Raw genomic sequence first — 25,111 nt, 5'->3', positions numbered from 1 at the left:
ATATCTGTAGAGGAATATTAGTGGCCATAAAGTATTTCTGTGTATGAGGGACTATGAGAGTGTAGCTCGTCAAAACTGAATAATACAGTTACTGCAGATATTTACTGATATCAGCTGAATATATTGAACGACATGTCGTTGCAATAAGTCATTCTCTTGAATGACAATGAAGGGCGAATGGGAAGTGCTGCCGCATCCACCATACTTACCCGACATGCAGCCATAATTCAAACCGATGCGGAATGGCTTGACTAGTACACGGTACGGTTTCAAAATACTAAAGAAGTGCGAAAATGGATCAACGATCACTAATAAGGCTCACTGGAAAACCAGCATCGTTCTTTCGATATGGCTTTGCCATATTGGCAAAAAGATGGAAAGAGTTGATTATGTTAGAAAACATTTTAATTGATATGCTTTTTATCAATTTTCTGAACCTGTTAATGAAAAATAGTGATTAGAATACAGGCAAGCACCTAATATATACATCTCCATAAGACATTGACAGTATGTTCTCCAAAATTAATGTTTATATTGTCTAGAAAGTATAACTAATTTTAACATTAAAAATTAAAATTAAATATTAACTTAATACGCCAAGATTTAATTGGCAAATATTAATTTTTCCCTTATTATTTACCTTCGAGGCGCTAATTCAATTAACATGCTTGTGAAGTATCGCCCAAACCCTAAATAAAGTTTGGAAATGTTAGAAAATATTGGGTGCAAAATGTTTGTCATCGTTATTAAAAAATATTTTGGTGTGTATCGTTTAGTTTTAGTAATGTTCTCACAAAAGTATACCCCAAAATAAATGGTTTAGTCGACTATCGAAAGATTTTTAATTAGATGTAGTTTTAATTATATTATTTTCGATAGAAATTATGTAACGAGCAGTACTAGCAACATATACATATTCTGTTTAGATCATTTCAAATCAATAGAAAAAGTTCAACAAATTATATATTATTTTTTGTTCCAATAAAATGATGAAAGAACTAAAAATTTATCAAAATATCCAAGGGATTTACTCGCTTAAAGTGTTATTAAAGTATATTGTAATAGGCCTATAAGTTAATGTAAAAGGATTTAAGATAGATGGTGTTACTGATTACTGGAATGACCTAAAAACAAATTTCAACTCGTTTGGTCATGTGTGAAATGTTGCCTCAACGCAATATCGAAAAGGTTTCTTGTACATTATTGTTATTATTGATAAAAATTGATCTTATGGGATAATCCAAAGTAAAAAATCCATCACCAAGGGAACCATCTAATCATGGATCAATATCAACTAAGAAAGCTAATGCTCTGTATTTAGAGGAATCAGCTTGATGCGGTATATTATAAAGCGCTAAAACCTAATGAAACCATCAGTGGGGACTGCTATCGATTGCAATTGATGCGTTTGTCAAGCACTACCAGAAAACGGCCGAAATATGAACAGATACACAACAATGTTATTCTTCAACATGACAACGTTCGACCACATGTTGCAAAACCGATGAAAACCTATTTGGATACCTTTTAAATAGGAAGTACTACCCACCTGTCGTATTCTCCAGACCTTGACCTCCACTTGAATCGTGACCTGTCTGAGCCTCACTTATAAAGATATCAAAAATGGACTGATTCGTAGATAGCCTCCAAAGATACTTGTTTCTTTCGATTTTTCACAATATAGCATCAAATAAAAAATCCTTTAAAACTAATTTATAGGTCTAATACCATTAAGTTAATTAATTATTTAGTTGAAAAATTAATTAAGTTCAAAAAACTAATTAATTTAGTTTCTTTACTTACGCCCGTATTTAATGTCCAATTAAGTCTCATAAAATAATTTTTATAAGAAAATAAATATTTGTTTCCTTTATTTTCTTTTTAGTTTTAACTATAATATTGTATAAACAAATAACATAAATATTCGTTAAATTTACTTCAAAATAATATACGCTATAGTATGTGACGCAGATACAATTCAATCAATATCGTAAATCACTACAAGTTTCATAACAATCTAATATGTGCTCAGACAGCGTAACGCTAACTACTTATAGTTCATGAGCGTGGTTCAACCTTTAGATCCAGATTAGGAATTAATCCTTTGACGTTCCACCGATACAGCCGTTGTGAGTAAATCCGATAACCCAAAACACTATAAAATATTTAATTGCGAAGCTATTCTTCCATACAAGAGAACGCAATTAACTTGCACTTTAAAAGTAGTGGAAAATTAAATTTTATTACTCCTTTAAATTCAGTTGGTATCGCATTGATTTAGTAAATTGTTAAATTATATGGTGGTAGCTTTTGTTCTTTTCTTTGGTACAGTTAGTTTTGGGAGATAAAAACGGTTTGCGCTGAGCGAACCATGGGAATTTCTTTCTTTTATTAAAAAAATTTAAATCTACTTATCATTGCACATCTATCAAGGCTTGGATGAGTAACGCCGGGAGCAGTAACATGAATATCTTGCGTTGATGACTCGATTTAAAATTGACGGAAATAATTTGTAAATTAAATAAATCAATAGAATGTATTTATAATATTTTAGAAAAACTAAAGGCAAAAAGTATGATATATTCATAATTTTTAATAGTTAAATTTCTTTTTGATTACGTATCATATCATTTCATTATTACCAAATAAGAGAGAAAGTTTCTTGCACCCCAGCAAGTGACAATGTAATGTATGTTAAATATTTTATAACATTAGATGTTAAAATGCCTTCAACCAGTGAGTCTTGACAAACTGTCTTGAAGAAGTGTCATTGAAGAAGTTTGATCAAGGTTATTTCCCTTAACTTAGCTTACTTAATTCATTCATAATTATCTTACATACTTCATAAATTTCGGAAATCTATATTGATCTCTAATTAATCATTCAAAAAATTAAATATATACATTTATGTAGCGTTGGGAACCAATAACTATGAAAACAGGCGGAACAGTCTACAGTCGCAAAACAGTCGAAACAGTCGATAGTCAAAAAACTAGCGCACGGTTCGGCTGTTTTTTTTTTAATTCGTGATGTCAGACGAAGACGTACGAACGCTTTCCTGTATAAATTGTGAGAGAGAAAAAAGGACGGAGATAATTGCTTGGACCAGTTAATTTTATATGTGGTTATTTTTTATAATGGTAGTATAAGCGAGACGAAGATGTACATATTCCTTCACGTACTAACTTTTAAAAAGAAAACGAAATAAATAATTACTAAATACTATTAACATGCAATTAATAATTTCATTTTAAACGAAGTAGAATTACTTTTATATTTGAATGTTCTGTGGTATCTATCTGTGGAGCGTATCTGTAAAAAGGATTGGAATATTTCTGTGGAATGGGATAATACCTCATATATGTTTTATCGTGTTTTAATATGTTAATTGCTTTTTTAATATACTATAATAAATATAGACAATAAAATAGAACTTAGACAAAATCTAAAATCTAAAGACGTACAATAACCATAAATACTAAATAAAAATTAAACATATACCTAATCATAGAATAAAAACTAGTCCATGACTTAATTAAATATGATCGCGCAATAACCACTAGAGCTTTTTTAAATAAAGTGCTTTATTTATTATAGAAATATTTTTTAACAAAAATCGAGAGAGTAATCGAAATATTACCTATTATAGCCATAAACTAATGATAAATAGTTAAAAGTATTTTACTATTTATCATTAACAATCTTGAAAAATATCGTTCCAAAATACTGCTATATTAATATACAATATATTGTTATTTACAAGCAAACTATCAAATAAAATCATAAAACTATATATATTACATCTAAATCTATGTAAGCATAAATTGGGTACGTTTTTATCAAGGTCGCGGCTAGGACAACACAGCCAGAACGTTTAAAAGGAGTCCAATGAAACTAGTAGAACCAAAAACAGTAACTAAAAGTACACGACTGAAATAAATCAAAAATAGCGACTGAAATAGTCGACAGTAAAAAGTAGTCAATTACAAAACAGTTGATAGTCATTTTCAGTCGTTAGTTCCCAACGCTATTTTTATTATTTATTCTAGCAATATGCTGACAGTGGTGAATATCTACCCAATAACCAGTACATTTTTTTGTATTTCAGCTTGAGCTCCTCACATTCTTTTATTCCAACTGAGTTTAACATCAAGAGTCATGGGAAGATATTTGGTTACATTACCATACGGTTCTATTTGCTGATTATATATACTGACTTGTGCTTCATTCTATTGTAGTTGAACACAACATGCACTAATTTATTTTTATTCATTTTGACATGCCTTTTTCCTGCCTTTGCCTTTTCAATAGTTACTTGTAACTTTTCGGTTGATTCAGTGTTGTTATCTTCAATGGCTAGGATTGCAATGTTATCTGTAAATATAGCAAAAACATTTTTGATTGATTGTAGGCATATCCTGAAAGTTCAGCAGATAAAGGATAGGGGTCAATATGTACTATACTCCCTTGTCGTACATCTGCTTCTATTTTTCTCAAGTCAGAATAGGCATTTCTGCTTAACTATACTTAAAGTATCGGCCAGTTTTATATTACTCTCAAATTTTTCAATATTGATCAGGAAGAACGATTTTAATTTTGTGCTTTAGACCCTCATGCAAATTTTATCGAAAGCTAAAAATATTTAAGAAAGAGCTTTGTTTTCTTCTAGTCGCTTTTCTATGACATAGAAATTCCGTGAACCTGATCAATTGTGACGTGTGTGTGTGTTATATCATGACACCAATTTGATGATACATAATAAGATGTTTTTCCTCAATGATTGGTTTTATCTTTTCATTAAAAGTTTTTCAAATAATTTGAATATTGTCAACAATGCTAATATTGGCTGGTATAACATTGTTTAATGACTTTCCTGGTTTAGGAATCATAATTACTTCAACCACCTTCCGCAGTTGTAGTATATATTGTAGTATGAATAAAGGATTTATTATATTGATGATGTTAAATAGTAATTTTATTGTTAAAGTTCCTTGGATATTTTCCCGATAATAAGGACAAAACAATGAGCCTTTTTTACGCTAATGCCATTTCTTATTTCTTTCTTAACTTCGGTCAAAGTGAAACATACAATTTTCATCCTTTCCTGTCAAATAGGTAGACAGAGTAGATATTTAACATCATCCACTGCTAGGGGTTGAAACTTCTTACAAGGTAGTAAATCTTGTACTCCTGATTCGCCCAGATCCCATCCTCAATTTTTATAGGAGGCTTTTGCATGATAGGTCCTTATAATTTATGGTAGCTTTTCATAGTGAATACTCAGCAATACGAAGTGTATTGTTAGTAAGTTCACCTATATTCACTCATGTTGTAATTTTTTGTTTGTTTAATTTCATGTCTCAGTTGGAATATAACATTATTCAGCTCACTAAGCATGAAGCTCAGCAAGATTAAGCTGAGCTCTGGAATAATATCATTTCTTCGTCCCTCTTTTTTTTTCTGATGTTAGTTGTAGATTTCTTTAGGGTAGTCCTAATTTCTATTTTCCTTTCGTAGTTCTAGTACCTTCTAGTTTCCGTCTGATTGAAATAGATTAAATATGAATATAGAAACTTAGACCATGTAATATAATCATAGACAATAGCCAGTGATTGCAATTAAATATTGAAAAAAAGTCATTGTACGAATACAAAGTTGTTTTACAACATTACAAATAAGTGAAAATAAATACCTATATAGTTACAATGAAAGATATATAAAAACAACGGATTAAAAATGATTTATATATTTCATTCTATATCATTACATTAGAAAATATCGCAATATTTATACTGTAATAGTAATATAAATGCCACAACCAATCATTTACTATATTTAAGGCCAACATATATGACTAACCATTTAGGAAAACTTAACTTAATACAATAGACATTAATATAAATTGATATCAGGTTGACCTGAGATGATATAAAGTATAATTGGTGTTAAACAACTAGGCTGGAACAAGATTATGTCAAATAAGCATTTAAATCAATTTGTCTTCTTGCCTTGCTAGATATCAATAATATATTATTATTGTGCAACTAAATGCCATAATATATCAAAGTTGTCGTGGAACTGATAAAAGTGTTATAAATTGACGGGACCATTTATAGCGAACGGAATATTCCAAAGAATAAAGTTACCTTTGCATACAATGTAAGAATCGATTAATTTAAGACGTTTTTCTCTGGGGTAAACATTTCAATACATAGTAAAATATACAAATCAATTAACCTGTTTGCTCAAGAATATTCAATTAAATTCTAATCATAACTCATGTGGCATTTGTCGGTATTGCAAATATCTTTTTTTTATTGATATTTTAATACATGTATTACGCAGCTCTCTCTCTCTCTCCCTCATTCTCTCCTTTCTTTGATTGTACAACCAAATAGAAAAGAAGCGGAAAAAGTCAATAACAACGTATATGAGCTAAGGCTTGGTATACAACTCCATTTGACTTGATCTCACCAAAAATATACCACGCCATTAAGATATTTTTACTGACTACATTCAATAGTCCCTAGTTCCCTAGTCCTCTTCTGATTATCTTCACATCATTTGGCTGAATATCATGTCAATTTTTGGGGTAATGGATATTCTCAAAAAGCATTACTTTCCTGATGTGGAATAAAAATGCTGCTTGTTGCTAACCATAGACTATTGTACTGGTTTTTTCTATCAGGTCTGATGACGATATTATGGCTGCTAGATAACATCTACTTGACATTCTACCCATCTATATTGAGCATTTCGACTAAATAGTTAAGAAACATTTGTAGTTCTTGGACAAATAAAGTTCTAAGATTTGATCTGGTATCTGGTAGTAATAACAGTATCTGGTAATAATAACAGCATCTGGTAGTAATAACAACGGTCCTAGTAAGTGATACATTTATTCTTGTATTCGTAATTGTTTAAGATTTTCTTAACTTATTTCTGATAAAAATTTTAATGCTGATAAAAATCCATTTATAGTATGATGCATCTTTTACGAGAATGAGAATGAAATTGTACTTTATATATTTAAATATTGGCTAAGAAGTGGCTAACAGCATTTCCCATCTCAGAAACTAATCAACGAAACGGATCTGATGTGAATTGTGGCAATTTTACCGTATTTTAATGCCTTACAATATTAACGTACATAACATATATATCATTATTTTTCACTTGATTTTAACATTATCACAATAACTTTGTACGAAATATAAATTTTGATAGAGTATAATGCTGCGCACAGACCGGGCAACGAAAGACAACGAATGGGTTTGTTAGTATATATTTAATTCTGTTTGGACGTTTTGACGACGGCCAACGAAGGTTTGTTGGCATTTGCTTGCAATCCGTAGAGTGTCGGTAACATCAAAAGAAATGAATGGAAACGACGAATGCGCTGTAGACGGTAGGTATATACACAATAATCTCCTCCGCCTTTGAAAAATACGGATTACCGAACGTTTCAAAGTTCGTGTCATCGAAGGCCAACGAATGTTCGGTATCCAACGTCGAATCTCATTTGTTGTCTTTCGTGGTTCGAGAAATTATCTTTAACGTTTAATGGCAATGACATCTGTCAACTAAGAACAATATCCATCATTTCTGATAGTGAAGCTATTGATGATGACAGTGGCGCTTTGTATGAGTAAATAAAATTGATACTTTTGCTATTTTTCTCCGAATTGTTCAATATTTTCTCACCATATAAACCTTCCCTAGGCTTCCATAAATATTCTAAGATCAAAATTAGCCAAATAGCTCCGCGGCTCTCGAGTTTTGGTAATATTAACGAACGTCAATTCATGTTTATACATATAAGATAACTCAAAATAAAGTCTAAATCTTGACTCCAAATTAACTTACAGTATTTTATATTATTTTATTATAACCTTAGGCAAATAATAGCTGGACTTTGCGCTTTTCTTCAAGTAATTGTTTTATTTTGTTTCCTGTTTTCGGTTTCGAGCTGCAGTATCTTATAATACAGGGACTGAAATGCAACGAGAAATTGTTTAGAAATTTCCAGTTAACTTTCCATTTTATTCGAATTAAAGAGTCGACTGAAGAATTTTAAATAAAGTTTTCGGTATAAACCTGATTCTCCGGGGGATTCCAATGAAATATCTGCCGAATAACCGGGCTGATATTGCAATCTCGACTTTCCACTTTGTTTTTGAAATTTTCAATTTATCTCCGTCTAGTTGGGCCTCGCTCTCTCGTTACAGTCCTCGCCGACGGCAACATCTACCAATTTATTTATAAAGGAATCGATTTTATAATTTAGGATATCAGGTCGAGCACGGACGCGGCGCTAATAGTTTCGCAACACAATCAAATTAGGGTTTAATTGCTTTCCCTCGTACAGCGAAATAACTTTAGTCGTTTCGGTTAGTTTCCGAGTCAAATATTGAAACATGTATGTAGTAATGAAATTTTTGAACCCCACCACATGCTAAAATTCAATCGCTTGATGAAGCTGAAACCCTACTTGTTATAGTGAAGGTGTTGTTAGTCATTTTATACGAGGGTTGCTCATATTCATATGGAAACTCACGTTTCTACAGTAAATTTTTATATCCAATATATATGTTACGTAATACGGTCCCGACTGTCCGGCCAGATAGAAAACAGATGTTTTTCTAATTACCTGATTTGTGAACAGAGTAACAGAATAGTGGCTGTAACTTTTTGATTAACTTCAGTTTTGATGCTTTCAGTTTAATGGATTATCCTCTTTATATTAAACCTAATAACTATATTTTAATCCGAGATATTAAAAACACATTTAAACTAACACTCGTTTATAATCGCAAGACACAGGAGGGGAGAAAATAGTTTAGAGGTGCCTCACTCGAACTATTTACCATTTTCAAAAGTAATAAACTCACACATATATATATATATATATATATATATATATATATATATATGCGATAAGTAAGCTATATCAATAAATAATTGTTACTGATCCCAAATCCTGAAATTTAAAATAGGCCTCATTTTCGGCGATCACCTCTTCATTCAACGAAAATTTCTTCCCAGCGAGCATTCCTTTGAGATCTGAGAACCGGAAATAGTCACTGGGGGCCAGATGTGGAGAATACGGTGGATGAGGAAACAATTTGAAACCCAATTCACAGATTTTTGCCATCGTTTTCACTGAATTGTGACACGGTGCATTGTCTTGGTGAAGCAGCACTTTCATTTTCTTCAAATGCGGCAGTTTTTCGGCGATTTCGTCTTTCAAACGGTCCAATAACGCTATGTAATGGTCGCTGTTGATGGTCCTTCCTTTTTCAAGGTAGTCAATTAAAGTTATTTCATGCACATCCCAAAAGACAGACGCCATATCCTTGCCGACTGTTGAGTTTTCCCACGCCTTGGAGCGCGTTCATCGTGTGCAGTCCACTCGGATGACTGTCGATTGGAATTCGGAGTGAAATGATGGAACCATGTTTCATCCATTGTCACATATCAACGCAAACACTCGGATTTATTACGTTTAACCATATTCAACCACTGCTCCGAACCATCAACTCGTCGTTGTTTTTGGTCAAAAGTGAGCTCGCACGGCACCCCCTTTGCACAGAGCTTTCTGATACACAAATATTCGCAAATGATATAATGTATACGTTCAGTCGATATCTTTAGAGTACCTGCTATTCATTTAATTTCCATACCAATTCTCGATGGTTGATTTTCCCGGGGCAGTGTCTGGAAACTCGACATCAAGCCAAGTTTTTGCTTCAACTATATTTTTTTCCCTTCAAAAAGCAATATTTTATCAACACGTGTAATTCCTTTTTATCCATTTTTTTCACAATAACAAAAGTTGCTTCACTCAAAATGCTATCATTCACAGACTAATGATCCGAGAGATGTCCAATTTATACACGCAGCTTTTGAGGGTTAAGGGTAACTAAAAAATATATGGATTTAGTTCTAGTAGCGCCATCTAGGTCAGGTCGGAGATTTTTCAATTGACCTGTTAACATCTCATATTGTAAAAGTTTATATTATTATTTATCTATTTCGTAGATGATATTCAGTAGTAGCGATGCTCGCCCATATTGAAAAATATCCGATAGATATTAGTCCATTCGACGGCGTCATAGACCTGAAATTTCGGATTACGAAATCGAACCGCCGCTGCAAATAAATCTGACGATATTGCTGTCGACGAGGATTGCAACGAAAGGAAAGCGTCGATCTCGACGAGGATAAATCGAAAATTCCAAAAACGAAATGAAAGACCGGGGTTGCAATATTGGGCGGATATTTGCCAAATATTTCATTCGAATTATTGAAAGGATGGGTTTATTTCAAGATATATTTTGCAGGAACTGCGACCGTGGCTGTTTTATTTCGCTGACAAAGAAATTGATAATGTTACGGCTTAAGATTTTAAAAGCGTTCGAGCTACCATAAAATACATCGATACCAGTTCTGATTTGATATTTATGCCCTAGACTATTTGTTTCCATTATTATAAGACGGGCGATTAATTAATCAGTTTTAATTTTAGAACAAACCGGAAAATAAACTAATTTTGACAATATCGTGTAAAAGAGAGCATTATTTGTTTGATATTTGCGGGATATTTTTTCCTTAAAATACAGACAAACGCATAAAAAGGTTTAAACGATAATCTAAAGGAAGCAGGCGGGACTGCCGCTTCTTCTTAATTGAAGAATTCATCGCCTTGAGAATACTGGGCAACCGAAATAATTACCATGAATGGCAACATTGTTGATTTTTCTTCAGGGGCTGCACTTGCCAGGTGTGATCTTTTGACAAGTCCAAGGGACATTAGAACTTCATAAATGACTTCATGACTCTTGTTATTTAGTTTATTTTACTGTGCCGTCGAACCTGCGTTTCGTCAATTTATTATCTATTATATTCTCCTCTCTTTTATTATTTCTTTGTATCTTCGTATATTTCCCACAATTCTTAAATTACGTTAACTTAAAGACGAAGTTTTATAGTTGCTGCAAATATAAGTTATACATATTTTCTAAGCCAGAAACTAATGCCAAATGACCAAAGTAACTGATGTGTAGTTAACATCTATGGATAATTTGAACCATACATAAACGGCACAAAATTTGGTTCCTGTCGACTCTTGGTAACTACGTATATAACATATATTCCATTGTACGCATTGCCCAATAGCGAGAAAGTTGCTTATTTATATATTAACAATTTTAGCTTTACCCCAGCGAGTACTACTAACCCTAATGGCAGAATCTCGTGGATCTGCTTCCCTTGATCTCACAGCACGGCCATTATTATTTGTGTCAGGGTATGCTGGTACGTCGTGCGTTACTTCGTACCGTATTAACTATGACATTCATCCTAACACAATTTATCATTGCTTTTTAGTTACCTGTATTAAGATTGTCCGTCAATGTTATTGGTTGTTATTCTATCATATTGATCCTGGTACTGTCAAATATAATGGTACCATTATATTTCAATATAACCTGACATTAGATGTACCTTTCTTAATAATCACCGATCTCTGTTATGTTTCATATATATTTTTAATTTCACCCTTGTCGTTGAAAATTGGTTGGTCAGGTACATTTTCGTTATGTTTTCAGAACTATCACCCTACCAACTCGACATCAAGATCTCGCACGCTTAATATTTGTGTATGTAGTGGTTATATCATTTAATTTTATGTCTGTTGTTTAAATCTTGTAGATTATATTTCTATGTAAAATGTGTGATATTTAATGCTTGGAAAGAGGGAAAATTATTGCTGCACAGTAATGACAGCGTACACATGGTAAAACATCATCGAGAAAGAGGAATATAGGGCGAAACCCAAAGTTAACTGACAGAAACCGACGAAAACTAAGGTAACAGCCAGGTAACAAAATTGCCGCTGCAAAAATGACGACAAAACTCAACACTCACTTGAGTAAAGCTATTTAGATAAAACAGTAGGGCGGGGGCTCCACAAACTGACATTCATGAAAGGGCTGCAATTTTGAAACTCTTTGTAATGAAATCCAACGCTAAGAAAATCTTATAAAATTGTCACGTGATGATTAGAAGAATGTGATATAATCTGATAAATTATCTTTTACATTAATTCCTATAAACAGCCTGGTTTATGTATGAACTGCCTGCTTCCTACTGCCAGACAGGAAGAAGGTTCCGGGTATCGATATCCTTCTTACTATGACTAGCATATTGCTGCCAAACACTGTCATATCATCGTGGAGATAATGCCCTATACACACAGCCAAAATGTCAATCGTCAAGAATGTTTCTTGACCAGCCTAAACGCTAACTTCAACATAATTGAACCGTTATCAATCATTTTAAAGTAGAAAGTGAGGACAATGATAGATTTCCATCTCCAACATCGATGCAGAGAATGAGAGAATGTTTTGATAAGAGAATGGGCCAACATTCCGTGGGAAACTATTCAAACACTTTGCTGTTAAAACAAATGGTGAGTCAACACCTTATTTATAAATTAATATTCTCTATAAGTGTTTGTTTTAGATATTAATTTTTTTTGTCCGTGCCCTGTATATCCTATAATATTTGTATCCATTATTATAACACAAATAATTAATTAACTAGTATGAATATTGGAACAAACCGGAAACCTAGTTTTGACAATACCATATGGGCACATTTCCCAATTTTCATCTCTCTTTTGATGAGTTTCTTAATTAATTTTGAAAGATTTGCTCGAGCGTTATTAATTGATTGTGTGTTTACTGATCAGTTTAGAATGTAGGCAGATTGAGTAAAATAAGATTATTAATATTATTAAGCTTATTATTAATTATTTCTTGTTTATTAAAAATTGTTTATTTAAAACAGGAATTATTTAAAATAAAGAAGACCTACTAAATGTTTAGGAATATCACACGCCACTACTTATGATGATACTCTTTCGTTATACCCCAAATGTCAGTATTTTGATATATATTTTCTAAATAAATTGATTCAAATATGTTCATCAAATGACAAATAATGGATTCATAGAGCGATTTCGAGAAACTCCAAAATTATGTAAAGCACTGACTATGATGGAACAATTTATTCAAAAATCTGACTATTCATAATGATTTGCCTAGTAATAATTACTACGCATGATCTCTAATATGTCATGTTTAACAAAGTACACAAAATTCCCATGGAACATTTTTTTAAAAAGTTTAACAAAGCTAGTGATAATAATAATTTATACCAAAATAACCTAGAAATAACCCATAAAGGGAATTCAAATGTTTTAATAAACCTCTGTAAAAATTCTACTAAATATTTAACGAACATTATATAACCAAATTAAATTTAAAAGTATGTATTTAACAAATATTGCATCAAAAGCTACACGAAAAGTATTTATGTCGATTGAATTTGTGTAATACAGACAATATAATAAATCTACCCGAATACAAAACTGAAAAAAAACATTAACGCTGTCACAAATTACACAACACTATTCCGTTAACAATATTAAACTGGAAAGTATCATGGAAGGAGTGTCGTTAAGAAAGGTTGTTAGAAAAGTCACAAAGTAGACGGGTAATCTCGTTGCCTCCCAACGACTTCCTGCAGAAATATTGCAACATGCATACCATTAAGCCGGAATCGGGCATAAAGGAGTAATTCTAATTTCGGTGATGCGGGAATTATGCAGAAGTTGCTGCTATTATGGAAATTACATATTCCAATGCTTGGCTCACCAGCCAATTACATTGCCACATAATATATACATATTATGTATCAGATACACTAATTACTTGGAATATATAGTAAAATATATTAATTTACCTCTAAGGTTTCGTGAGAATGCTTTATTTTTAAATATATAACATTAATTCCAGTGTATATTATTATATTATTTACACTACAAATTTTAAAACTGCCTTAAATACGAAAAATTTACACATGGTAAGTACTCAATAGTAGTAATATATATTAAAATATATTATTTTACCTTCATAAAGGCTCGTAAAATTACTTTATTCTTAGAAATATAAGATTAATAATTATGTTTGAGGATAACAATTAATATACTTTTAAAAATAATATACTATAGTTCATAATAAATAAAGTTTCTATAAAACAAAGTTACGAGAATTTTTATAGAATCTACAAGATATGTAATATGTACATAAATATGGTTTAATAGAATATTTTGAAGAAATATTTATAAATTATTCACTATAAGTTGTAATATTTTCTTAAATACGATACATTTATATATTATAAGTACCGAAGAACTAAATAATATTAAATGGAAATATGATAATAAATACGAATCATAATATCTAATGGTATAATAATGAACGTTAAAATTATTTTTATAACTAGTTCTAATTTATTCTAGTTTACTTTCTTATGAGTCTATTGATATTGGTGAGAAGACGGTACTTCTTTTCCGAACTGTATCAACCAATAAGAAATCGGTTATGTGAGTACTAGTATCAACATTTTAGAATACATAAATCGATCTGTTCATTGATATATCCAAAGCAATAAAAAAACAAAGCTATTAGCTGGATGTATACATTTATGAAAAATATTTGATTTACAGAAAAAAGGGAAAAAATCGTCATGAACAAATAAAAAGAGATGTCTTGTAAATATCAAATTATAATATAATGAAACAAAATGGTTTAGTATTTTATTGTTATATTTATTGTACTCACCATTAATAACATAACCAATAATGTACTCTTCCATGACTTACCTGAAACAAAAACATATTTTTATTAATTTATATAATTTATTAGTTCATGTGGACTGGACTTAACTATAAAAAGTATGTTTGTTTCCTATTTCAGAAAAAAAATTATACTACTACTCACATGTTAAGAGAATGCCCAACTGTATACGATTACAGAATAATGTGTCAGATTTATTTACAATCTAAGCCGGTAGTTCCTAAGGAGACGTTATTTCCTCACTGTTTTAATACTTAGCAATGGACGTCATTACGTAAAATGTATATTACAACAAACGTGGGATCCAACGCGACAAAAATTTTATTTTTACGTTATAGTTCACATTGTTGAGCTATAATAAGTGAAGGCTTAAGGGATTAGACCATATGTAAATAGAGAAAATATTTGGGATTTAGCTCACTTAAGGTGGTGCATGTGGAAGAAAGGCAATATTACAATCCATATTAAAATCATGGTTTTAACGCTTACTTTGCTAATTGTATAGCAACGAGACTGCAAGCAACACAAAATATTCTACAGGCAATGCTTAATCAATTAAGATGCTTAATGAAAGTAAATCTGTACATGTGAACAGTTCAAAACAGACCGTACAAGCACCAATCACATTAAATAACTCTATCATTCCATATATTAGCAACGCTAAATATCTTGGAATGAATCTCGATGCAAAACTTCACTGGAAGGAAAAGAACTGGAATTGAAATATAGAAGAATGTACTGGCTAATTGGAAGAAAATCACAATTAACAATACATAATAAATTGCTATTATATAAGCAAATACTAAAACCTATATGGACATACGGAGTTCAATTATGGGGATATTCTGCAAAGAGTAATATAAATTAAATACAAATTTTTCAGAACAGTCTTGAGAGGTATTGTGGGTGCACCCAAATACTATAGAACTGATTATCTACATCGGGACTTTCAGATACCCACAATCAGTCAAGAAATCAAGAGAATTAGAAGGGGCATGAAGAAAGACTCCATTCTCATACGAATATTGAAGTATTGCAACTATTGGATACCACCAGAACATGACCCAGGCTCAAAAGGATCAAACCCTCTAATTTTGTGTAGTGTTGTGTAGTGAGGTGCATATATTAAAAAATTCAGCAGTAACATGTATAAACATTATTTCACCAGAGGAGTCCTTCCAGTCATATACCTAGATTTAAGTTATTATAAAGACAAAATGTAGGTTATAAACGACTAGTAACAATATATTAATTAAATAATAAAAAAAATAAGATGCGACATTTAATGCACGGTGACAGAACTCCAATATTACCTGTCGTTAAAGTGTCTGAAGCCATCTATCGTCTAAAGTAGAGAGGCTTATTTAAATTGTAGCACCTTCAGTAGCAGCATATGGACTGTAAATTAGACACTTATTTTCGAATTTTTAGACGATAATACTGTAAGCTAGTGTGTTACTCCACATTTCACTATATAGGTGCCTGTTAAATCGAAAATTCGTTTCTTTTTGCATAATTTACATATATTTATTAAACAAACTGTGGATATTTGACATATATAAGTCAATATCAACTGCAACAGTATGTACAATTAACATAAAATAAATTAGATTGAATACTCTAAGAAATGATATAACAAATCTACTGAACATTCGTTCAAAAATATATAATGAGTCGAACAACAAATAACTAATGTTTTAGTTTCATATTTTTCAAAGTTAATTGGTTTGCAAAATAAATTTCAAATATTAGTTAAAGAACCGTTCTGGTAAAATTATAATTCCGTCACTGTAGCACTTCTAAGATTTCATGACGAAACACTCGACCAAACGATTGTCATAAGGCTTTTTCGAAGCCAGCTTTACACTATTAAGGCATTTTGCAGACACCAGAACGGATAATAGTCAAATGGAGCAAGATACAAGCTAGGCGATGGATGCATCAAAGCTAGCTTACCGCCCTCAATTTCTGCTGAGTTACTAAAAATGTATGATGGAAGAAAAATCCTTTTCTATTAACCAATTATTACTTTTTTAATTCTATTCAATAGTCTAATTCAATCGCATTAGTTATTGAGGGTTGAGAGAAATATAAGAAATATAATCCCAGATGTTGAACACGGGAGGGGTGCCAACAGCGCCAACTAGAACCCGATAACGAATAGCTGGCAACCCCGAGACGTTTATCTGGGATGTTATTGAAGGATATTTCCATTTATTTAGTACTCGACCATCGTTTGGTTTAGACGTGCCACCATCGACTGCCCAAGTCTCGTCACCAGGTAACACCACTGCCATCCGTTTTATCATTTGTATTTTTACATTACTTCAATAAATAATGGTCACATATTGTAAACACCACTGTTTCATTTCGTTTTACCTCCATTCACCGAGCCACATCATTTACCCTAAAAGAGTAAAATTAACAATTTGGCAAGGTTCTCGCAGCTAATGATAAATATGTTTAATTCTGTAGTGATGTCGCGAGATGAAATATGTCAGTCTACCCTGAATTTTATCCATCATTTCAATAACTGGCAGGCCAGAGCGATGTTCAGCTTTAACATCGAAATTTCACGTCTGAAAACGGGCAAACAAATAATAAATCATCACTATAAATACTACATAAGTGAGCTTCGATGAGCTTATCAGATATTATGCAATGCCTAAAACTGCATTTTCGATATTCATTACTTTTGTTCTTTGATTTGTATAAACCTATTGCTGGAGACAATCAAGCATTTCTAGAAATGTATGGCGACACAGCTCCACCATATCTCAATTGCCAGTTTTGGCTTCAATAATTTAAAATTAATAATTTCGGTGTTAATAACAAAAGTCAACAAAAAATTTTAAGAACAAATTTTAAGACAATGAATTCCAAGACTTAGTGAATTAGTGAATTAGTCATCTGTTTCCACATATATGTTGTGTAATACGTATAACGTATTAGAATGCTGAAGGAATGCGACGGCCCAATGTATTTTATTAGAAAACAACTCAATGTTTATCGCCGTTCAAAAAGTTGCCTCTTTTTGGGTAAAATAAAACATTTTTTTAAATAAATTAATAGTTTTTGTTTTCTAAACCCTTTCAGATATTATAACTGGTGCAGTCGGTAGGTTCAGTTTTGAATTAATTCAATTAAACGGAATCATCAAATTAGTTATCAAGAAAAGAAGACACTTTGACGTTGGATCGAAAATCGCCGCGCAGTTCTTGAACCGATTGGTGTAGTTAAATGGACTTCGAGCAAAATTTCGCATCTGAATCTGTAAGGTAGATTAAAGGTGCTACAACCCCTAGCTATAAACTATTCCAAGCAAGAAACATTCAAGCTTTAAAAACACCTCTAGCACATGCATCATAGTTCAAGATGTAAGGCCGCCAAAGGTGGACTGAAATTGCTGTCAATTAACATAGACCACTTGACTTTGGAGGCTTCCAGTTCAGGGTGAATGACCACCAAAGGCGAAATGTGGTAGCTTAGTTTCTTAGCTGTAGACTATTAGAATCCGGTGTCATCAAAATTTGAGAAAACATTCCATAGAAGTATCATTGAAATTTGGGTGAAAACAATGCAATTTCGAAGATCTTCAAAGGCAAAGTGGCGGATGAAGGTGCAACTGATATTTTAAAACAACTTAAACACAATTTACAACAACTATAAACAGTCCAGATAAAACAACGACCTGAATCATCAATGATTGAGACGGATTGGGCTGTTTTTCCGATAGATCAGTGTCCTTGAATGTCGTTTTGTATAGACGACAGTAAAAAACCTATACACCCATGCCTATCCAAGTTTCGATTGGCTAGAACTGCGCATGCGCACTTATTTCAACCTAGCCTGACAGACTTGTTGTTTACTACAGTTGTGGTTAGGTGTCACTTTTAAGTTAATTTTGTACTTATATTTTGTTGGGATGATATAATTATTTCATAGACTAAATTAGCGGCAGATAATCCGAAAATAAGTATATAAGGTATGAATTATTAGTAATTTGAATTATCTTCATTTTATAACACTAATTTTCTAAATTGTTATGGAACAAATGATATATTTTTTTGTTAAATAATATGGAAACAGAACTTATTTGAAGATAATAATGAAATATGGTCATGTTTCAACGGACATGAACAATGTATTAAAATCAAATACACTAAGAAGGAATACAACAAAATATACAATGTAAATATCAATCAAATCTGCTATAAAATCAGAAAGATATAAGTATAATAACAAATAGACAGAAAACGTATACAAACATTATCATATTTCATTCTTACCTTTATTATAATCTCAAATAAGTTCTGTTTCAATTTTTCAACAAGTTCAATTTCAATAACAATCTAGAAAATTAATGATATAAAATGATTATATTTTACTAATAATTCATAGAGTATTTTCTACACTTATTTACATTCAGTACACTTGTTTTCCCATTATCTTCCGCTAATTTTGCCTATGTAATTGTTATATTACCTCAACAAAATCTTATATATAAAAATGAATCGCAAAATATGTTCCTAAGCGCATAACTCAACAACGCCTGGACCAATTTGGCCAAATCTTTTTTTAAAATGTTCGTTGAAGTTCAGGGATGGTTTTTACGGCGAGAAAAATTAGAATTATTGCTGGAAAAACCCTAAAAATAGCCCTTTTTGTTTGAATTTGTTTCGTGTATCAGTTGACAATTCATCTGTCATCTGTCAAAAGTCATCTGTAACAGACAACTTTTTTTTTTTAAATTTGATATGACTTGAACTCAAATCCTTTTAATCCGTACGAATTGTTTTATTTATTTAAAATTTTTTATTTGTTTAAAATTTAATTCAAATTTTAAATAAATAAAACAATTCGTACGGCTTAAAAGGATTTGAGTTCAAGTCATATCAAATTTAAAAAAAAAAGTTGTCTGTTACAGATGACTTTTGACAGATGACAGATGAATTGTCAAGTGATACACGAAACAAATTCGTATATCGTGTTTTGTGCAGAGTGTTTAGTTAGTTAGTGTTTGTTTAGTTCGTGATTAGTGAAAAAATAATTTATATTTGATATGCCTCCTATAAGACGAAGCAATTTAGGTAGAAGAACCAGAAATGCTATAAACCAAGCTAATTACCGATCTAATCGTACTGCACAAGAACGTGACGACGGAAATGAACGTGAAAGAATTCGGATATCACAAACGCGTGAAGCGCGAGCGCGACATTCAACTAATAATCGCGCAAGTTTGAATCCAGCTGCTTTCAGTTACGAAGTGTCAATTGACTACAGTAACTACCAATGTGTTGTTATTGGTTCTATGAACTTGGTTTGCTCACACTGTAAGGCATTAAAATACAAAAACGATGCCAATGGATTGTGTTGCGCAAATGGTAAAGTGAAATTGATACAATTGGATCCACCACCAGAACCATTGTACTCATTGGTTTCAGGAATAGGAACAGATTCTATACACTTTTTGACACATATTCAACAATATAACAATTGCTTTCAAATGACTTCATTTGGGGCAACAAATGCAGTTCGGGAAAATTTTATGCCAACTTTCAAGGTATGTATTATAGCAGTTACTCATAATTATTTTAGCGAACAAAATTTTCTGTCACCAAAGTTAAGATGTGTTACTAATCTTCAATTTCTTAATCATTACGAAATATATCACTTAGTCATCATATTATATGGTGATTCAGTTTCAGTGACACTTTTATTATATTTTATATTTGATAGATATTAGTTAAAACTAAATATATACTTTTTAAGATCAAATATTATTTAAGTTTGATCATTGACAATCCATTAATTTATACCACACCATAATATTTTTTTTATTTACAGATACAAGGGCAAATATATCACAGAGCAGGTTCACTGTTACCAGTGTCAGATAGCGACAACAAATTCCTGCAAATTTATTTTATGGGCAATTCACCACAAGAAATTGATCTGCGTTGTGCACATAACAATTTAGTAAAAAGGTCTATTGTAGAACAATTACAAACTTTATTTCATCAACACAATCAATTGATTATATTGTTTAAAACTGCCCTGGATCTGATGCCATCCGATAATCACAAAATTGTAATCAGAGCTGATAAAACACCTGCAGGTCAACATACAAGACGTTTTAATGCACCAACTATTGATGAAGTTGCTATCGTTGTAGTTGGAGAAAACTTGGAATCCCGTGATATTGTTTTACATCGTCGGAATTTTCAATTACAACCTATAAAGGAAACACACCGCTCATATGATGCACTGCAATATCCCATTATATTTTGGCAAGGTGAAGATGGCTACGATTTATCAATAAAAATGATAAATCCCATTACAGGTAACTAAAATATTAGTTTAGCTATGGCGATAATATCTCAGTCACTATATTATGTATTTTAATTTTATATTTGAATGTTATTAAAACAAAATCTGTTTACAGGTTCTGAAACCAACAAAAAAGTCAGTTCAATGAACTATTATTCATACCGCCTAATGATTCGGGAAAATGCAGATAATCACATATTGAAATGTCGGCGATTATATCACAAATATGTTGATGACATGTATGTTAAAATTGAAACGGAGAGATTAACATTCATCAGGTTGAATCAAACCAAACTCCGATCTGAAGAGTATATTCACCTTCGAGATGCGATTAATACTGATGGAAATGCACAGAATGTCGGTCGGATGACTATTCTTCCAGCAACATACATCGGAAGCCCTCGGCATATGCACGAATATGCTCAAGATGCCATGTCGTATGTTCGTCATTATGGTACAGCAGATTTGTTCATCACATTTACATTCAATCCGCAATGGATAGAAATTAAGCAGGAGTTATTACCTGGGAAATCATCCATTGATCGTCATGATATTACAGCCAGAGTCTTTAGACAAAAGTTGAAATCTTTAATGAATTTCATCGTAAAACATAATGTGTTTGGTGAGACACGCTGCTGGATGTATTCTGTGGAGTGGCAGAAACGAGGATTGCCACATGCACACATTTTGATTTGGTTGGTTGAAAAGATAAGGCCAAATGAAGTTGATGCAGTGATATCAGCTGAAATCCCTAATGTACAAGTAGATCCTGGATTGCATGAGGTAGTTATCAAAAACATGATACATGGTCCCTGTGGAACTCTTAATCAAAATTCACCGTGTATGATGGATGGTAAATGTTCAAAACGATATCCACGGACATTAATATCGGAAACAATTACTGGTAATGACGGTTATCCATTGTATCGTCGCAGATCGACAGCAGACAATGGAAAATCAACAATTGTCAAATTAAATCAACAAGATATTGAAATAGATAATCGTTGGATTGTTCCATATTCACCCATTTTATCAAAGACATTCAAAGCACACATCAACGTTGAATCTTGCCATTCAGTGAAATCGATTAAATACATTTGCAAATATGTAACCAAAGGGAGTGATATGGCTGTGATTGGAATTGGTGCAGGGAATTCTAATGATGAAGTTACCCAATACCAAATGGGCCGCTATGTCAGTAGTAATGAAGCAGTTTGGCGAATATTTTCTTTTCCTATTCATGAGAGACACCCTTCTGTTGTTCACTTAGCTGTGCATTTAGAAAATGGACAAAGAGTGTATTTTATAGCACAGAACGCAGTACAAAGAGCTGCTCAGCCACCATCTACTACATTAACCAGTTTTTTTGAGACATGCCAAAACGATGATTTCGCACAAACATTGCTATATTCTGAAATGCCAAAATATTATACCTGGAATCAATCCTCAAGGAGATTTATACGACGGAAACAAGGAAAACCAGTTCCAGGATATACAGATGTATATTCCACCGATGCGATTGGCTGGATTTATTCAGTACATCCAAGCAATGATGAATGTTTTTATTTACGACTGCTATTAGTCAATGTACGTGGCCCAACATCATTCCAACAGTAACGAACTGTTGATGGTGAATTGTGTGGATCCTACAGAGAAGCCTGTCAACGTTTGCAATTGCTTGAAAATGACGCTCATTGGGATCAAACTCTCAATGATGCTGTAATATCATCACACACTCATCAAATACGAACATTGTTTTCTATAATCATATCTACATGCTTCCCATCAAACCCAATTGATTTGTGGATGAAGTACAAAGATTATATGTGTGATGATATTTTGTATCAAATACGGAATAGAATGGGAAATCCAAATATACAAATCAGTGAAGAAATTTACAATGAAGCATTGATTTCAATTGAGGACATGTGCTTGATAATGTCAAACAAACTATTAATTCAATTAGGCCTGACCGCGCCCAATCGTCCAATGCATGACGCTTTTAACCAAGAGTTGCATCGAGAAAGACTGTATGATCTCAACGCTTTGAAAGAATAAATTCAAACAAATCTTCCACTGTTAAATGAACAACAGAAGTATGTATTTGAAACTCTTATGAAAGTAACAAATGATGAAACTGGAGGGATTTATTTCTTAGATGCACCTGGTGGTACAGGAAAAACTTTTTTTATTTCATTAATATTAGCAACAATTCGCTCACAAAATAAAATTGCACTTGCACTCGCTTCGTCGGGAATCGCAGCAACTTTGCTTGAAGGTGGTCGAACAGCCCATTCAGCACTAAAATTGCCATTAAATATGCAAAGCAATGAAACTCCAACCTGCAACGTTTCGAAGAACTCTGCAATGGCAAAGGTTTTGCAGCAATGTAAATTGATTGTTTGGGATGAATGCACGATGGCACATAAAAAATCTTTGGAGGCTTTAGACAGAACCTTAAAAGATCTACGTAGCAATAATAACCGATTTGGTGGTGCAATGATTTTATTAGCAGGAGATTTTCGTCAAACATTGCCAGTGATTCCACGATCAACGCCAGCTGATGAACTCAATGCATGTCTAAAGTCCTCCAATTTGTGGAAACATGTTAAAGTACTTCATTTAAGCAAGAATATGCGTGTCGAGTTGCAAAATGACCAATCTGGAAACATATTCTCTAAACAACTCATTGACATTGGTAATGGCAAATTTCCTATAGACATGTTGACGGCTTGCTTTTGCTATGACTATAAACAAGTCCCAGGGGCAATCATTAAGTGTTTGTGGTATTAATCTAGAAAACCCATGTTTCTCACATGGTCAATTGTATGTTGCCTGTTCCCGTGTTGGAAAACCATCAGATTTGTTTATCTATGCGCCAGGTAATCAAACAAAAAACATCGTATACCACAAAGCAATATAATGATAATAATAATAATAATTATGATTCACATGATTAACAATAAAGCGATTACTTACTTTTCAATCCTTATATATGTTTTATTTAATTATTTTTTATTCACAACGCCCTATCACCAGGGTGATGGTTCTGTTCAGGAGAATTTTTTAAAATACGTAGGCACAAAAACTGCCACATTACAAATCTTTTTGACAGGACGAAGTCTGTCGGGTCAGCTAGTATAAATATAAAATTAACTTAAAAGTGACCCCTAACCACAACTGAAGTAAACAACAAAGCGTATATAGAAAAGGACGCATAGTTGTGAAATTGTCAGGCTAGATTAGAGCAAGTGGGCATGTGCAGTCATTTTTACTGTCATCTATTTTGTATAGTCCAACAAGTCGTAGTAAAATCTTAAAAGGATAGAAAATGGCTGCCACGCTAATTCTTCCCAAAACAGTTTAAAGTGAAAAAATCAGAACATCTAAGAGATGCAAGCACCTAATATCTTTAGCTGAGTAGATAACGTTATATTTATATCTAAAATATTTTATGAACTGACTTGGCTTTAATAAATAACTATTAATTCTTCCCCAACTTTATATTTGATTGAATATGAATATATAATCTAATTGTGAAGAAGTATATTGAATTGTCATAAAAAGTCAACTACTACCAAATACTATCACCCCCTTGACTCACACGATTAGGAACCCGTTTAGTTTGTTATCAAACTCGTGCATTATAATTCGTCTTATCTAGAACGGGGCAAGAGGAAAGAAATCGGTGGGAAGCGGTAACCGAATGCAATCAGTTCACGTCAGACGGAGACCCGTATCGATTGGGGTGGTAAACAGGGTCGAAAAACAATAGAAAACCTAAGCGGAAACTGCTATTAATCATCGAAATGACACAAATAGATTTGCCTGTTCGCTAAGGAATTAATTCGAAACGGTCGGTCTGGCATTAAGTCGAATCAATAAGGGCTGGCCCGATTAATTGTCTTGAATTAGGTGAAGCCTTCCGATATGACCGGCGGGTAAGGTTCTGTTACTATGAAAAATTGTGCTCGCGTAAATTTAAACTTGAAAAGAAACATAATTAATGCGTCTTTTTTTTTTCGTGCTATTATGGGCTTTAAACACGCGACTGTATTTTAAATTAGTCATGAAAA

General features: G+C 32.4%; 2 protein-coding genes across 4 annotated transcripts in view; one reads left to right on the top strand and one right to left on the bottom strand.

The window, feature by feature from the left end:
- The window catches only part of LOC143192959 (uncharacterized), a 474,490-nt gene that overhangs the window by 391,246 nt on the left and 58,133 nt on the right, over window positions 1-25,111 (bottom strand). The gene's annotated exons all lie outside the window — the stretch shown is intronic.
- On the top strand, window positions 20,534-22,797 carry LOC143193009 (uncharacterized). 2 transcript variants are annotated; one of them, XM_076398926.1, is made up of 3 exons: window positions 20,534-20,823; window positions 20,881-21,048; window positions 21,151-22,797. In XM_076398926.1, exons 1-3 carry the CDS (start codon window positions 20,634-20,636, stop codon window positions 22,650-22,652), a joined length of 1,860 nt encoding a protein of 619 aa, XP_076255041.1. In that variant the 5' UTR covers window positions 20,534-20,633; the 3' UTR covers window positions 22,653-22,797. The 2 variants fall into 2 exon arrangements, with proteins under 2 accessions (XP_076255041.1, XP_076255040.1); XM_076398925.1 differs by having other exon boundaries at window positions 20,534-21,048.

This window comes from Rhynchophorus ferrugineus, unplaced genomic scaffold (assembly GCF_030347505.1).
Source record: "Rhynchophorus ferrugineus isolate W39M unplaced genomic scaffold, kcgeb_rfMv2 rfM3, whole genome shotgun sequence".
Taxonomy (NCBI): Eukaryota; Metazoa; Arthropoda; class Insecta; order Coleoptera; family Curculionidae; genus Rhynchophorus; species Rhynchophorus ferrugineus.
This window is presented reverse-complemented; position numbering and strand designations above follow the sequence as displayed.